The sequence below is a fragment of the Danio rerio genome, chromosome 5 (assembly GCF_049306965.1).
Source record: "Danio rerio strain Tuebingen ecotype United States chromosome 5, GRCz12tu, whole genome shotgun sequence".
Taxonomy (NCBI): domain Eukaryota; kingdom Metazoa; phylum Chordata; class Actinopteri; order Cypriniformes; family Danionidae; genus Danio; species Danio rerio.
The window spans coordinates 23,831,298-23,849,347 of record NC_133180.1 but is presented as its reverse complement, the minus strand read 5'-3'; the positions used below and the strand labels follow the sequence as shown (position 1 = coordinate 23,849,347).

General features: G+C 36.2%; 1 protein-coding gene across 6 annotated transcripts; it reads right to left on the bottom strand.

Moving 5' to 3' along the window:
* Window positions 1–3,128: 3,128 nt before the first annotated feature.
* Window positions 3,129–17,929, bottom strand: tbx5b (T-box transcription factor 5b). 6 transcript variants are annotated; one of them, XM_073949568.1, is made up of 10 exons: window positions 17,882–17,929; window positions 14,431–14,618; window positions 13,404–13,575; window positions 12,707–12,801; window positions 12,032–12,151; window positions 11,406–11,553; window positions 9,101–9,253; window positions 8,922–9,013; window positions 8,111–8,244; window positions 3,841–4,494 (listed from the first exon to the last, which is right to left on the bottom strand). In XM_073949568.1, the coding sequence occupies exons 3-10, from the start codon at window positions 13,545–13,547 to the stop codon at window positions 4,112–4,114; spliced, it is 1,269 nt and encodes a 422-aa protein (XP_073805669.1). In that variant the 5' UTR covers window positions 13,548–13,575; window positions 14,431–14,618; window positions 17,882–17,929; the 3' UTR covers window positions 3,841–4,111.
* Between the last annotated feature and the right edge of the window lie 121 nt (window positions 17,930–18,050).

Genomic DNA, 18,050 nt, shown 5'->3' with positions numbered 1-18,050 from the left:
GTGCCCCTCCGCTCTCTCTCTCTCTCTCTCTCTCTCTCTCTCTCTCTCTCTCTCTCTCTCTCTCTCTCTCTCTCTCTCTCTCTCTCTCTCTCTCTCTCTCTCTCTCTCTCTCTCTCTCTCTCTCTCTCTCTCTCTCTCTCTCTCTCTCTCTCTCTCTCTCTCTCTCTCTCTCTCTCTCTCTCTTTCTCTCTCTCTCTCTCGCCTTGGGCAATGACAGGATTGGAAACATCACTGCTCCCTTAACGGACTGTGACACGTGCAGTACCCAGCATTCCCTTTTCTCATCAGAAAGTACCAATAAACAAAATAAAGGACCCCATCCGAAGCTGGCGCATTTAAAAGTTAAGGTGGATTGGAGGGTTGGTTAGTGTTTGTACATCAACATATCCAAAGTGAAGCAGTAAAAGAGAGGAGTTTTCACAAATTTTGGCCACAGTGAAACAACACATCTTCTTGTAGTCGTCTTTTGACAAAAAAAAAATTCTTCTGCATCCACAGAAATTCACATATTTATACAAATGTACACAAAATCGCAAACACACATTACTGAAGACGCAAGGGACATGCAGCAAACGTCCATCACGGGGTTCGAGATGAGAGTACATGAAATGTTTTCTGTTTAAACTTAAAATACTGAAAAATGAAATCTCTTTTTTGTATCCTGAAATCTCATTATTTTGTTGCTGCTTCACAGTGATTGTGAAAAACTTGTTCTGTCACTCAAAATCAAAAGAGTATGGGAAAGTTTTTGCAGTGAAGCCACAGAAGATCATTTAAATACCTTTTAGTCACAGTTCATCTTTTAGCGAAAGTGGAGAATACTGTTAAAAATCTAAGGAACATTTTCCACTAAACATAACCTGTCAAAGCAAACGTTCTACACTACCTGGCAAAAGTCTTGTCACCTACCAAGTTTTGTAAACAACAAATATTAACTTGACTTCTAGTTGATCATTTGTTATCAGAAGTGGCTTATATGAAAGGCAAAGGCTTCTAGATTATGCTTATTTTACCAAAATGAATTATGATCATGCCCTGATTTTTAATGATTTAATTAGGACAGTAAGGTCTGACTTTGCTAAGACAAAACTCTTGTCACTTAACAGAAATAATGTACAGTATAGAATATAAAGTTATCATAAAGTTGAAAAAGAATGAATAATGTGTTTGACTCCTTTGAGCTTGGAGGACTGCATCCATACATCTCTGCAATGACTCAAATAATCTATTAATAAAGTCATCTGGAATGGCAAAGAAAGCATTCATTCAGGACTCATTGAAGGACTCAGAGATCATCAAGATTCTTTGGATTCATCTTCAATGCCTCCTTCTTTATCTTACCCCAGACATGCTCAATAATGTTCATGTCTGGTGACTGGCCTGGTCCATCCTGGAACACTTTGACCTTCTTTGCTTTCAGGAACTTTGATGTGGAGGCTGAAGTATGAAAAGGAGCACTATCCTGCTGAAGAATTCGCCCTCTCCTGTGGTTTGTAATGTAATGGGCAGCACAAATGTCTTGATACCTCAGGTTTTTGATGTTGCCATCCACTCTGCAGATCTCTCACACACTCCCATACTGATTGTAACCTTAAACCATGGCTTTTTTCCTTCACCAATTTTCACCAATCCATGCGGGTTTTTTAGGTCTTCAGCAGTATTTGTGATGATTGAGATGCAGTTCAACAGATGATTCATCTGAAAAATCTACCTTCTGCCAAATGATCAACTAGAAGTCAAGCTATTACTTGTTGCTCTTACAACTGGGATCGACGACAAGACTTTTGTCAGGTAGTGTACAGGTGATAAATAACTTTTTATTGAACCACTGATGCCAGTAAAGAGACTTCACTGATTACTCTGTGCACTGGTGAAATTTCACATAGTGGAACTTCCAATAAAACTTTTAACAGAACTCTGATTATATACACTCTTTAAAATTAAGAGTCCAAAAGGCGGCCCTTGCACTGTGTCACTTAAGAACAATTTTTGGTTCCCCAAAGAACCTTTTATTGAAAAGTACTTAAAAAAAACATCTCAAGAACTTTTTTCCACTTTATAGAATCAAATGATGGAATATAAATGTTATCTGGATATTAAAGGTTCTTTTGAGACCATAAATCCCAAAGGGTAAAATCTTAAGGACAAGAATTATGAGTTCATCCAGCCCGATCTCGTGAGGAAACGCAACTAGTTTACCTCGTCAGATTGGCTAATTCGCATGAACTTGTACGATTTTGTACGCAAATAAAATTGAGGATGAATAAATCGTACTACAATGTTCAAATGAAATCATATGAATTAGCCACTCAAAAAGTTACAAATTTCTGTTAGATTACAGTTAAGAAATCTTGAATAAGTAATTATTTTTAATTATTATTAATTATTATTAAGTTTAAGAATAAGTAATGTCTTAAGAATATTAATTTATGAAATAAATAATTTATTTCAAGGATGATTGACAGAACCACCAAACTATTATTACAGGTTTTGGCAGATATCATTCTAAGTAATCAGAGAATTTAGTATTGGAGCATGTGAAATACATCTATCATTTTTGAAGATTATTTTTTGTGTGTGCTCAGCAAGCATTTTTGTTTTTAAATGATGTCTAATAGACATCTAAAGATAGTGGTCTTGACTTAAACGAGGCTAAATTTGGGCTGTCAGTGAACATTTAATAGATGTCTAAAAATAGGCCTAAACTAGACTAGTCATCAAATAAAAAGAAATGAATGACTACACAGATAAAATCTGTCAACTTGACGACTAGTATAGTTTTTGGCTATTTTGAGATTTTTACTGACAGCCCAAGTTTAACCTTGTTTTAGTCAAGCTGTCTATGTTTAGATGACCGTTAGACGTCTATTAAACACAACATTGTTTGCTGGGTGTCATCTTACATGTTTCAGTGTTTGTTTTCTACATTAAGTCATGCTTTACAATTGTTGCACTTCTATAGACTGTAAAACCCTGTTTGGTTAAAAATGGAAACTTAGTTTTAAATCTTATTATTAATTATATATATATATATATATATATATATATATATATATATATATATATATATATATATATATATATATATATATATATATATATTAGTAGTGTTTAAAAAGTGTTTTTTTGATAAATATAAAAGTACAGTCAACCCCAAAATGATTCATACCTCTGGCCAATTCTGACTTTAAGTTACATTTATTTACCCAGCAAGTTTTTTGACCAGAAATACCAACGCAATCTCATGGCAATTTGTAATTTTTTGATTAAGTGGCTAATTTTTATGAATTGGTATGGTCTAATTCGTACAATTTAGTACGATGTGCTCATAACACAATGACGGTTGGGGTTAGGGGTGGGGTTATGTTGGGTGCCAATCCTCCTTTTTAAAATAGTTCATTTCCATACGACTGAACTTCGTACGAATTAGCCACTAAACTGACAAAACGTAAAATACTTACGTTTCCTAGTGAGATCAAGCTGGAAATACACAGACTTTTCAAAGCTTTTATTTAACTTTTGAATTTGCATTAACTTTGAAGTCAGAATTTGCCATGAAAGAAGGTCACTGGTTCGAGTCCCAGCTGGGCCAGTTGACATTTCTGTGTGGAGCTTGCTCCAGATGTTCCGGTTTCCCAGACAGTCCAAAAACATGTGCTATAGGTGAATTGAATAAACTAAATAGGCCATAGTGTATGAGTGTGCATGAATGTGTATGGGTGTTTTACAGTACTGGGTTGCAGCAGGAAGGACGTCCGCTGTGTAAAACATATGCTGGATAAGTTGGCGGTTCATTCCGCTGTGGCGACCCCTGATGAATAAAGGGATTAGCAGAAGGAAAATGAATGAATGAATTTGCCATGAGTATGAATAATTTCGGGCTTGACTGTAGATATGTAGATAGAATGCTGAGTTTTATTCTAGCAGTAACATGTTTAATCTGCCAGACTTGAATGACTAAAACATTGAAACTGTGGAGCAAAACAGGTGTTTGTGATTTCAGGATGCAGTTTTTACCCATAATTATTTATAGACACATTTTCTCTCCTATACACACACACACACACATACACACATCCACATACACACCCACATACACATACACACTTGTTCAACTCCCCCCACACCAGTTGTTTGGCTGCTGGTTTTGACTGAACGATCGATTGCAGGCATAAAGTGAGAAGTCAGTCATCATGCAGTGTGACTGGACTCCCACCTCACAAGTGTACTGAGGATAAAGTTCCTGAGAGAGGTCAGCGGGGGGAACAAAAGTCCCACTCATTTCTTTAGCAGAAGAAAAGCTTTGGTAAGTTGTGCTGTCTGAATAAGAAGCCCACCTGAGCTCCTCCATGCCCACCTGAGAGCCTCCGTACATGCAGGGCTGGTGCTGCGTGGTGTCCATACTGGAGGGGGCCACATCTGGAGAGAGCTGGTAGCTGAAGAGGGGGTAAGTTGGGTCATGAATGCTAGGGGTTTCAGTGAGGCTCTGATCACCTGCAGAGGGGAAAAAACAAAGCGCTTCTATTATTACAGCAAGGCATGGCGAGTGTAAAGTGCATTTTTGCTTTAAAGAAGTTGCTTGTTTTTTGGTTGCTGTTTGCTCAAAAAAACTGTCAGATACTTTTTGAATTAATAATAGGATGCATGCACTAAGGCAAAAAGGTTACAGAGTGCTCTATGCTGTGTAGAGCCGTCTAGACAACAAACAAGAGAGAGATGAGAGATGCTGGCTCCTGAAAAAAAAACATTTAAGAGCTATTTATAGGAGCACTGTAAAGTTTACACTGTAAATGAACACTATAGAAAATGTTGAATGCACAAAATCAGGAATTTTATCATTTTAGGGACATTTCATTAAATCCTAGAAGACAAAATGTAATTCAGATTCAGCACTCTATTAAAACTCCAGTGTCAAAACTATATGGAAAATTGGGTCCTGTTCTTTACTTATTATGTACCAATTATTATCTATTTTAGAAAAATCTAAGGGGCAACACTGGCTTAGTGGTTAGCACTGTCACTTTACAGCAAGAAGGTCACTGGTCCAAATCCCGACTGGGTCAGTTGGCATTTCTATGTGTAGTTTGCATGTTTTCTCCGTGTTCGCGTGGGCTTCTTCCGAGTGCTCCGTTTTTTCCCCACAGTCCAAGGCCAGGACTCAAACCAGCGACCTTCTTGCTGTGAGGTGACAGTGCTACCATGCTGCCATGTAACATAACAAGATGTTTCAAATACTGTAACACTGTCGCATAAACAAGCAGTCAGTAAAAAGAATAATGAATGTTTCCTATAGTTACATTGAGGAAGGCTGTATGCCTGACTAATGGCTTTAAACTATTCACTGACTCAGGGCCACACTGAGTGAGTGCGCAGAAATATGCAGATTTCCACAGATTTTTAGCCCATCTTTGAGTCTATTTATTTAATATTGTAAAAAAACTGTATTACTATTGTATGTGTAAATTTATACTTATTCGGTTTTTAAATAACTTTCAGTAACATTATTGTCTAATATGAAAATGTTCATATGCTTTATTTACAATATAGTTCGTAAAGTAATATTTTCAGTTTTTTAGTAGAGATATTATATGAGAGACTTGCTTTGTTTACCAAATAAGTGGATCTAATGGGATTTGCACTGTAAACATTAAATAAAATAAAATAAAATGTATTATATTTTATTTCATTTATTAAGGTTTTAGTTACGATACTCCCAAAATCATTCCGCATGAATCTGCAGATTTTATTTTTTTTTTTACAAAATTCTACGCAGAAATAGCTAAAAACGTCTGCAGATTCTGTCCGGCCCAACTTATAACCAAATTCAACATTTCTAGTATAAACATTTTTTTCAACACAATTTTTAAAGAATCAGTCCACTGGATGATGTACCTATTTAACCAAACAAAAAAGTCTGGAACGTTGAACACTTCATTCACTCAAAGGTCGCACGTATAGCAGAAGGGGAGGAGCCATCAGCACTATGATTGGATTACTTTATTTATGTTGGACTGTACAAGCAAAGCTCTCCTACATAAGCAATTATGTCTCCTCCAATGGTGAATTCACCAAGACAAATGGGTTCTATATGCTAGTTTGGGGATTTATTTAATTGATTTGGCACTGTTAAATGTTGACAGAGAAAAGGTTTGACTTCTGGTTAAAAAAAAACATATATTATTGTTCCATTTGGGGCAGAATTAACTCATACGCTTCATGGTTGAGTGTATAAACATACAGGTACAAGAGCATACCCACCAAGCAATTTTACATTTAAAAGACATCTAAAAGACGTCAGGACATAGACCTCTTGGCTAAGACCAAGCGTGACTTGGGACTTGTGGAGCTGCTTTACAGTGTTTGGACTTTCAGCAGTAAAAATTAAACCACACTGAACTGAACTGAACTTCAACTCTAAAAACTGTACTGGCACAGTTTCAATTTACTAGAACTTCTATGTTCAGCTGCTTTGACACAATCTACATTGTAAAAGCAGCATAGAAATAGACTTTAATTGAAAAGAATATTGAATTAAAACAAGGCTAAATTTGGACTGCCAGTGAAAAATGTAAGAGACGTCTGATAATAGTCCACAAATACAGACAACAGTCATCAAATAGTCCGATTAGAAAGACTTTACTTGTGTAGTCAATCATTTCTGTACAGAGCATCCAGAAGGTATTCATAGCGCTTCAATATTTCCAATTTTTTTTATGTTAAAGCCTCATTCCAAAATTTGTTAAATTCATTTATTTCCTTAAGATTCTACACACAATACCCCATGATGACAATGTGAAAAATAGCTTTTTGAAATGGTTGCAAATTTATTATAATTCAAGAGTTCCCACTTAGCTGATGATTAATAAAAGCTTGTTTGGCATGCTGTCCCGGAAGAGAACCCCGAGCTCAAGGGCTCCTCGAGCCCGGGGCTTCCTCCCGTTGGCAGAGCAAGAGGGGAGCCTGAGCTCGGTGGATCTCAGAACTCCCCTGCTGCGGTAGCTAAGGAAACACAAGGGATTAGACAAAGCTTGATTGTTATGTATGTTGAATGTCTTTGGATGGTGGGAGGAAACCGGAGAACCCGGGGAAAACCCACGCGGACACGGGGAGAACATACAAACTCCTCACAGAAACACCCACCGGTCCTGTGGAACCAGGGCTGGCAGTGTTCTTGCTGTGGGGCTCACAGTGCTAACCACTGGGCCGCCGTGCCGCCCAATCAGAGGTAAAGGAGGAGAATAGGGGAGGAGGGGGGTTTCTTCTAAACGAAGATAGTGTACTTTAGGGCTCATATGATTGGAAGATAGTGATTAGCAAATGCGAGACCAGCCGTGATAAATCATAAGCACGTGATCCTCTCGAAATTAGTTTATGAATAAACTTCACATAATAAACCTGAAAAATTACATGTACATGAGTATTCACAGCCTTTGCTGTGAAGCTCTAAGCTCAGGTACATGCTGTTTCCACTGATCATTCTTGAGATGTTTCAACAGCTTAATTAGAGTCCACCTGTACTAAATTCAATTGATTGGACTTTATTTAAAAAGGCATACACCTGTCTATATTAGGACCCAGGGTTAAAAGTGCATGTCAAAGCACAAACCAAGCATGAAGACAAAGGAATTGCCTGCAGACCTCCAAGACAGGATTGTCTTGAGGCACAAGGCTGGGGAAGGTTACAGAAAAATTTCTGCTGCTCTAAAAGTTCCAATGAGCACAGTGACCTCTTCCTAGAGCTAGCCGGCATTGCTTTAGCTAAGACATCTACATTTGGACATACAGTATATTATGCTGATGATGCACATAATAACTTATTAAGCAATGTAGCAGAGCAACGTTGCTTAGCTACTTTCCAATTTTGAAGGGGCAACAATATTGTATTTGTAACCTATTGTCCTAATTACTTGCCCTGTGTCTCAACCAGGTTGCCCATTTATGCATAATTTCTCAAAGTAGCTTTGTGCATCTTCAGCATTATCTTAAACACAACTTCAGCATCTTTTAAACACAAAAAAAGTTTGCTAGCTTGTGTAAAGTGTGTCATTTGGGACGCTAAATCAAAGCGTGATTAAACGCTAACTCAAACTCTTTGTTTTGCACTCTGTACCTGACGTGTCGGAGCAGGTAAAGCCAGGGCTGGGTTTTTGTGTCACAGTGTATTCAGACCGAGAGAGACAGTCAGGAGATGGTGGAGCTGCACGCTGCCTCGCCGTGCTTCGTGGCACAAGTGGATACTCCTTACTGTGAAAACATCCAAACAAATATCAGACTCACTCATTCCTACAGCAGAGGCCCTGAGAAAAGTTTAAGAAACTGAGGAAAACTGCATTTAGCAAGATGTAAAAGAATCAGAGTGCTTTAAGTGGAAGAGACCCACTTGGGTTGATAGATATGGGTGTTAAAAGAGAGAGAGCAAGCATGCGCGTGATCTGCATTGGCTCTGCATGGCGGGTAAGGTATTCATTTGCACAGTACTGATCGTTTCTAATTAAATTTCAAAGCTAAGGGACAATTACAGTAGCTAAAAATCTTTTCTATACCCTCTTTCCAATCTGACTCATTCCTCTTTTTCCGCTTTTTTTTCACTCTCTCTCTCAAAAACGCATTTACTCAGACACACACACATTAGCCCCTCAGTGACCTCTCTGTGTGACAGTGTGTTGTGCCGCTCCGCTCTTAATATTGTTACACTATAAATATCCCTCTCTCGTGTGTCACATTCAATACTATCAACACGCAACGCAAAGCTCTGACTTTTGTTCCCAAAGCCTGCTAGTTAAAAGCAGAGCATATTCTTTGTGTATTATAAACAACAGCATCAGAAGCAACACATGATGACAAGCGGGAACATAAAACATACATAAATCATTATGAAAATACGCATCCATAAATATGAATATGTGTGTGTGTGTGTTCACCTTGGTGTACGGGACATGCGATGCAATTCAATATCATCATTTCCACGGAAACCTTTTGCAAATGGATTATTTTCAATCTTCAGCTGAGTGATCTAAAAAAACAAGGGATTAAAGATGAGCAGTGGTGCTTTCTGAACATGTTTCCGTTTATTTGTGATTATAGGGGTGATGCTGCTTACGGTGTGGTTCTGGTAGGAAGTCACAGCAATGAAGGAGGTCTCTGCAAAAGAGTGTGTGCAGAAACTGGTGTTGCTGGAGCCGAAGCTATTCCTCTCGTCTGCCTTCACGATGTGCAAACGCGGCTGGTATTTATGCATGGAATTTAAAATGATCTGCAGAAAATGACAGGAAGAGATTTGCGGGTCAACACACTGGTTATGCATTCAGTTCAGTGAAAATGGGAAGAGTTTAATCATGCCACTGCAAGGAATATTTCAAGGCAATTTTCACAACTTAAAGAACCGCATGGTTGCAAATTAAAAATTCTGATTTATTAATGTTATTGAATATTTTAAGATACAAACATTATTTTTTATATTGTCTATTGATCATAACATCATTTTTAAAAGGACATTCATTGTAGTAACTTAATTAAACTTTCATGATAATATCGTCAAATGGGCTATTAAGATAATTTTATACAAATGAAGTACACTTTCAGTCTACTGTTTATGTATTTCTCATAAACATTATTATCTTTTTGAATGGTTACAGTAGAAATAACATTTATTTGTAAACTAGAATAGAATGCCTCTTATTGTGACTGTACATGTATACAATGTACATTATATACATCTGCGAAGAGATTAGGTGCAACTCACTACTCAGTGCAAACATGTAAATAAATCTTTTCAATACACTGCAAAACCTGCCTGATTTCACGAGGAAACGCAAGTACGAATTCATATGAGTTCAGTTGTACGAAAATGTACGATTTTAAAAAGGGGGCATGGCACCCAACACAACCCCCAACCTTAACCATGATTGGGTGATGAGCAAATCGTACTATATTGTATAAATTAGATTGTACAAATTCATACGAATTAGCCACTAAATCAAAAAGTTACGAATTGCCGTGAGATTGCGTTGGTAAAACCCAACAGTCAACTTTATCAAAGGAAAGGAGTGTAGTTACCTCAAAATTTACTGAAAGTTAATTCTACTCATTTGAAAAGAGTGTTGAGTTAATTAAATACCTCATTACTTCAACTTAAATAGAGTAAGTTCATAGTACTCATATAGATTAGTTTTTTTAACTAAAATAGATTGCAGCAATCGGTTTCCTTAAACGGTTTGAGTTTCCTTAACTTATTTGGTTTTACAGTACTCAGTTGGTTTGAGTTCTTTTCAGTTATAGGGTTTTACTGTGCTCAAATTCTTTCCTTTACTCAAATCATTTAAGTTCACAGTACTCATTTTGGGTCAGTTTTTAACCTAAATGCTTTGTTGCAATTTAATTGTGTGTGTGTTTTTGGTGAAAGAACACCTGATAGTGTTTAATACAGTTATGTGTGAATCTTAAATAAGTTTCTGTTAGGTTTCTTTGAGCCTAATTTAAGTTGTGAGAGGCAATGTGATGGTAAAACAATAGTTATTGTGATTGTTACATAATTTAAATGATAAAGATATCATGTGTGTTGTGAAAATTATTTACTTTGGTCTCTTTTCTTTTCATTAAATATTTAGATTGCTTATGGAGATATATTAACCGAACTTCTTCTCTGAGTGTGACGTGCCTTACTATTACATACCAATGAAACATTTTTGCAGATGTAGATGGAGCTGATAAAAATGCAGAGGCCTGAATGTCTAAAACTAACTTTAGCTCTGCAGCTAAACTTTCTGTGAGCAGAGATGGGTTAAAACTGAACACAGAATATTTGCAATTGAAAAGTCTTGTTCTTTTAATGTTGTGCAGAGAATTTGTAGACGAAGAGGAAGTATGTATGGGTGCAGCAAATGGAAAACTGGGAATGATTGACAAGTGATAAATTCCACTAAATGTTTTTAATAATGTGCCCAAACAAATACCCGACAATAAAACTATAGTCAGGATCATACATTTTTCTGGTAATTTAAGAACAACGTTACTTTATAATTAGTTTTATTTATGCATTACCTGCCCAGCTAAATTATATTTTGCTTTCATGTGCATTTGTCCCAGTGTTCGGTTGTTCCGTCATAGGTTAGTGTTTTTATGTATTGTATTTTGTATGTACTGTTATGGTATTGTATTGTTGTTGTTGTTTTTTCTTTGATATTTTGTTGTAGTTTTATAAAATGCCAAAAGCACATAAACAAACGTAAAAAAAAAACTCCAACAATGCAATTCACCATCGTAAATAAACATAAAACACGTGTAAATAACAAAATACTGAAACTGTTAATTAACATATATTTTACAGTGTATGAAAGCTTATTGTCAACTCTGACCATGCTGATTGCGTATCAGTAAATAAACAGTTAAACTTGGATCATACTAACATGTCCGAAAGGGTCCAGGTGGTTGTTGGTGAGTTTGAGCTTCTGAAAAGAAACAAGCTGCCTCATCCAATGAGCTCCTGAAGCCGGGGAGTCTGGGTGCACATACAGGCGGCCTGGAATCGCCGGCTCAGCTTTACCACTGATGGACCTGCAGAACAGATTTAGCACATCAGTGGCTTGGTCCACCATACAGAGAGATAAGGACTTTCTGTCTGCTGCTCAATTCTGAGATAAAAGAGTAGGTTTCTAAATTAAGCTTACGTCTCAGACATATTTTTGCTCTGTGTGGTTGCTCAGCTCTCTAAATTCACTAATAGTTTATAATAATCACTTTATCAATGTGCACACATCTCTCTTATAATACATTCAGATCTCTCATTTTCAATCTGCTAAATACACACTGCAAATGCATTCATTCATACAGATTCAATGATAATTCATATTTGTACAATACATCTAATAAACGTATGAATACATCATAAAACATTTAATGTAACAAAATAATAAAAACAGTTACCATTTCTACATCTCATTTTAATAAAAATGCTCAATATTCGTGGTTGTAAAATAAATATATAAGCAACTTGATTTTATTATAAACATTATTTAGTAATTTTAGTTCTTACCATTTGTTATCTGCAAACTTATACCGATGCTCGTCTGCTGAAATAATGTCCATCAGCAAGATGTATTTGGCTTTGGGGTTTAAGCCTGTTACCTTCACTTTGTAGCTGGGAAACATGCGTCTGTAAAAGGTTAAGGTTTCATTTTACAACCTCAAAAACAACAGTCAAATAATTAAAACAACAACATCATGAATAAAAGCATGACAACTACCACTGTTGCTGCTGCTGCTAATAATAATAATAATAACAATAATATAAGGTAGATTGTCTTGTGCATTACAACGTTTTTATGTCATTGAATATATTGTCAAAGGGTATTTTGCAATAATGCAATGCTATTAAATACATGCAGATTTGCAAATGAGAATCCCTGAAAACATCGAAATCATTTGCAATAATTAGTTTTATTCAAAGTGAGACACTGCTCCAAAAGAGTATGAAACCGAAATGGATTTACATGGCGTGAACTAAAAATATCCTGCTACACCGAGCATTTTTGAATATGGTGGTAAATTTCGGCCTATTTCTCCAGGGGTCGTTTGCGCCTGCCTGGGGATTTTTGTTGTCGTTTTTTTTCTACACAGATTGTGTTGATCCGTGAATAATTAGTAACGTAATAAAGCTCATGCCATATATGTTTTTCGATCGTCATAAATTAAAAAACTAGGCACTCACCGGCCAGCCTTGGTGATGATCATCTCTGTAGTGACATCATGAAATTTGGCCCACAGATCTTTCTCGTGCAAATAAACTTTAATTCCCTCCATACTCTGCATCAAAAGAATCGGCAAAACAGAAGGAAGTTCTCTTTACATTTCTTCAAGAAACATTTAACTTAATTAATATATTTTTTTCTACAATAATATTTTTTCTATCCAGATTTTTTATATAGAAATAATGCGTTAATTAGTACAAACAATAACTACTTTAAATAAAACAGCATCGAATTTAAAAGTAAATTAAACGATTTGCGCATCAGCTTAACATTTAATATACACTTGCCAAAGCCTTATTTTTGGCACCCTTTTTAAATTATTTATGTAGAACGAAGCATATAGGTAGGTTCTACATAAATTATTAAAATACACACCTATATTAATGAATATGATGCTATACAAAATGTCTTTGCTATAACTATAGTAAACATTACTAATTCACTTGTAATAGCCTATGTGTGGATAGGCTAACTACCTAAAAAACAAACAAACGAGAAAACCAGTGACGGCCAAATAATATTAATAATAATAATAATAATATTAATAATAATAATAAATAATAATAATAATAATAATCATCATCATCATCATCATATATATTTTTTTTATCATTTCGTCTTGTATACTCGAGCAGGCTGCACACATTTATGGCTGACCTGTTGGGAGAGCTGAGTTTGTAGTGGCGGGGAGCCGGTTTTGTTCCGTCCGTGATGTCCTGAATCCTTATCCCTCTCGAAATCCATCGCGGGGGAATTGCCACCGGAACATGCCCGTAGAGATTCGAACATTGGATTCGCCATATTCCCGTCTGAGTTCAACTACGGTGGACTGGAAGATGAGCATTAAAAAAATGAATGCATGAATGTTTCAACCAGCTGATCTTCAGATATGAACCAAAAACAATAATCCCCCAAACTCATAATGTTGTTTTAAAAAGGTTGAAAACAAGCCATGCGTTTAAATTCATTTAAAATCTAAATTATTTGTATAATTATTTGTTATATTTAGGTTTAATAAAATTAAGCGGTTTAAGCTTTGCATTCGACGGATAATTTTAGGATAGATCAAGAGTGCATTATTGCTTAGGAAAAGCGTTTCTAGGAGGAAAAAAATAATATGTCCATAAATCTTTTTTTATTTTATTTGCTAGATTATTTTACCTATATCCAACAATTTTTTTTTTTTTTTGCTATTTTCGTCGAAATCTGCGAGTTTTCTCGTTCCTCACCTCATTATTTAATGAGCTTTTCGTTGCTGCCTTAATTCTGCAAGATATAGATATAAAATGCAGCCTATCTCCACTGATTATTGTTATGCTATGTATCCAATAGGCATATCCTTTAAAATACCCAGCCTATTCTGATATCTGCGAAAGAGTTTACGGCGCTTTCGTTTTGGTTTTCCTTTCAGACCGCTTTGCCAAGCTCAGTCCCTTCCCTGTCCCTCACTTTTCTCCCTCCATCCATTCTCTGTCTCCCATTAGCGTGATGTCTTTCTGTGTCGTCACATCTTTATTCATTCACACACTCATCATGACACGCAACTAAGTCCACCATAAGCAGCACACCGCGCAAACACCTCTCCTGCTCCTTCACGGTGAACCTGCTTGCTCCAAAGTGCTTCCCAAATACAACTCTAAAATTGAGAATATATGGCACAACGAGATAAATTAAATATACTCACATTCCAGGCGGAGAATTTAAGCTCGGGCTGCAAAACTGTTGGGCAAATAATCAGCGCTTGTCAGTCAGCATCAGTGCGCGCGCGACGGCTGCGCGCTGCGAGGTGAAAAGTTGAGGAGGTCGAGAGGAGGTAACTAGGCGAGCGCTCAGTCTTCTCCGGCTCTCCGTGAGTCCCTTTAAATTTGTTTGCTGCTGACAGAAAAAAACGACAACATTCCCTCAGTGATAACTTTGGAATACTGTTTGCTCAATTTAATAAACGGGTCGAGTGTATATAGCCTACAAGCAAGCGCGCTCTCGTGTCACACTAGTCCTCCACATTACTCAAAAACAGGCTTCCATAAATACGACAAGTGGATGATAACGGAATAGCTTGCTCTGCGGAGCCGTGGAAACATTGCTCGTTAAGATAAGACGATAATCCAGCAATCGTGTGGAGAGATAAAGGCAGGACAGCAGCCCGGAGAGCGCGCGCGGGTTTGACCATGAGCTCGAGGCGAGGCGCGCTCCGATCAAAATTAAGGCTCTGTTCAGTGACGTTGACAAACGACAAGGTAATTGAGCAAATCGGGGTTTCTCGCAATTTCTGCAATATTAATGCGTTTGTTATTTATTATTTTATTATGGTATGAAGATTTTGAAAGGGTGGATTTGAGTTTCTGTCTGGCTGTCATAATAATGGCACAGTTCACAACAATATTTAGGCTATGTCTTAATACTGGTTCATTTTTATTTTGTTCAGATAGAATTAACTCATACAATGCATTAATAACTAAATATTAGCAATGTCTAGGCATACATTTAAATGTGTGGATATACACATACACGCACCATTTAGCAAAATCATAGCAAATTATAGTCTGTTCCATGAATGTAATTAATTTTATAGCAGCTTTACCGACTATGCATAGTAAGTACAATAAAAATAAAAAAATATTCAAAATAACTAATTTACTAAATTCTAAGGGTAAAGGTACAGAAGAACTAAATAAATTGCGCCACCTAGTGCGCACACGTGTGACTTCTTTTTTCCCCTCAACATGGGCTTACTGTGTGCTGTTTTAGAGATCATGAACTACGGGTTGATATATTAACGATTCAAATAAAATGTTTTAGTTGATAAAAACCTATAGCTTACTTTTCTTAACGTGAATTGAAACATTTAAGAGTTATAAATACACCAATTTTGCTGGGATTGTATAAAAAAGCCTAATTAGAGGTGTTTAAACACTTTCTGACAATCTGTTAAATATATATTTATTTTGAATACAAACTATTGTTAAACAATGTAATTTTATTGTCTTCTGTAAAAGATGCCAAACTTTGTGGGGAAAGTCCACCGAACCCTTAACATCGACTCAATCAGTTAATTAACACTAATTAATCTATCTAGGTAGAGATGCTCTTGCTGGCGTGTGCACTAAAAAGAGTTGGTTTTGTTGAATTCAGTCAAACCTAATTTGACCTAATCATTCAAAGAGTAAAAAAAATAAAAAATAATTAATATTCAAATTTAATAACCAGTCTCTCTTAAACAATTTATTGAAATGGAAATAATTATAAATTTTAATCAAAAATGTGTAATAATCATTTCAAAAGAAGGTAATAAGCAGATCCCAGATCAACAGGCATAAATCACACACTCACTCTCTCTCTCTCTCTCTCTCTCTCTCTCTCTCTCTCTCTCTCTCTCTCTCTCTCTCTATATATATATATATATATATATATATATATATATATATATATATTCATTCATTTTCTTGTCGGCTTAGTCCCTTTATTAATCCGGAGTCGCCACAGCGGAATGAACCACCGGAATGAACAACAAGTTTTTACGTAGCAGATGCCCTTCCAGCCGCAGCCCACCTCTGGGAAACATCCACACACACACACACACACACTCATACACTACGGACAATTTACTGTGGGGGAAACCGGAGTACCTGGAGGAAACCCATGCGAACACAGGGAGAACATGCAAACTCCACACAGAAACGGCAACTGAGCAGAGGATCGAACCAGCGACCTTCTTGCTGAACTAATAATTAAATAGTAATGTAAATATATGAATTCAATATTTAGCACTCACTATAAAGTGTAATAATAATTTCAAAAGGAATTAAAAGCAGAACCCAACATTGGCATAAATTACTCAGAGTAACTGGCTCTACATTTTATCCATACACATCACATACACATACATACATACATATATATATATATATATATATATATGAATGAATAGATAAATGTAGAGAAGTGATGTTAATCCAAAACAAATATAACATAAAAGCAACTTAAAATGGATTGTCATTCTCTAATTGTCAGACTCTAAATCAGTCTCCCTCAACTATCTTATGAAGAATTCTCTCTGCTTCAGTTCTGCCCCCTACAACTTGCAGTCATTAATTACATTAAGATGTTCCTGGTCTCCATATAGTGGACATTTACAAAAGCATATTTTGAAACACAAAGAAGCTGACAGCTTTGAAAGCTAAATGTATTGTTCCTGACACTTTATTAAACATTATTCAATAGTAAAAAAAAAAAAAAAAAATTAAAAAAGCTCGATTTTACATGCCTCTCTCCTTCCCATAAAATGTGTTTTTTTTGTATGAGCCATTTGGATGCAGTGTAAGAAGTGGTTACTAGAATGCCAGCCAATCAAATGACTTATCACTAGAAAGCCCAGGATGTCCTCTGTTCAGTACAACAGGACTTGACAAAGTAGCTCCAAAAATTTTAAGAAAATTTATGAAAACGCATTGTCCACTACAGAGGACACAAGTCAATGGGGAGGATCTCAGGGGGATCTATCTATCTATCTATATATCTATATATCTATATATCTATATATATATATATATATATATATATATACACACATACACACACACACACACGTTTGTTTTGTGAAAAGTGGTGACATTACATTGGTTTCCATTCATCTTATACTGCCCAAACCGTATATTGTATATCCCTTACCCCACCCTACCCCTAAACCCAACCATCACAGGAGACTGTACAGCTTTACTCTCTGATTAAAGTCATTCTGTGGGATTTATAAGCATTTTGAGAAATGAGAACGTCATCAATGTCCTCATATTTCACCTCCTTTTTGTAATACATGTCATTTTACAGGTTTGTGTCCTGATATGTATCAAAAACACGTACACGCTTATCTACAAACGTATATATAGTAATTAACTTACATTGCCCTCAATATGTCCCACAAAAAAAATAAAAAAATAAACTAGAAAAATGTAATTTACTGTGATCTTATAAAAAAACAAAAGAATGTAGTCAACTTGTTTTAAAATATAAAACATCAACTAAGAAACAGTTTGGGGGAGGGGGGCAGTAGGGCTAATAGTTTTGTCTTCTGTAGGTGCATCTATTTTAAAAATGTAAGAGTACTTTTTATGTTGATAAAACAACAACAGTGCACATACCATCTAAAGCAGGGGTGCCCAAACTCGGTCCTGGAGGGCCGGTGTCCTGCAGATTTTAGCTACAACTTGCCTTAAAACTCCTGCACAGATGTTTTTAGAAAGCCCAGTAAGAGCTTGATTAGCTAGCCCAGGTGTGTCTGATGAAGGTTGGAACTAAAGTTTGCAGGAC

Excerpts from the sequence above, each read along its gene's own strand:
- tbx5b (XM_073949568.1), bottom strand. The coding sequence starts at position 13,547 with ATGGCGAATCCAATGTTCGAATCTCTACGGGCATGTTCCGGTGGCAAT. Across the intron at positions 12,802-13,403 it reads AAACTCAGCTCTCCCAACAG|AGTATGGAGGGAATTAAAGT; the intron begins GTCAGCCATAAA and ends CTTTTGATGCAG. Across the intron at positions 9,014-9,100 it reads CTTCCTACCAGAACCACACC|ATCACTCAGCTGAAGATTGA; the intron begins GTAAGCAGCATC and ends TTGTTTTTTTAG.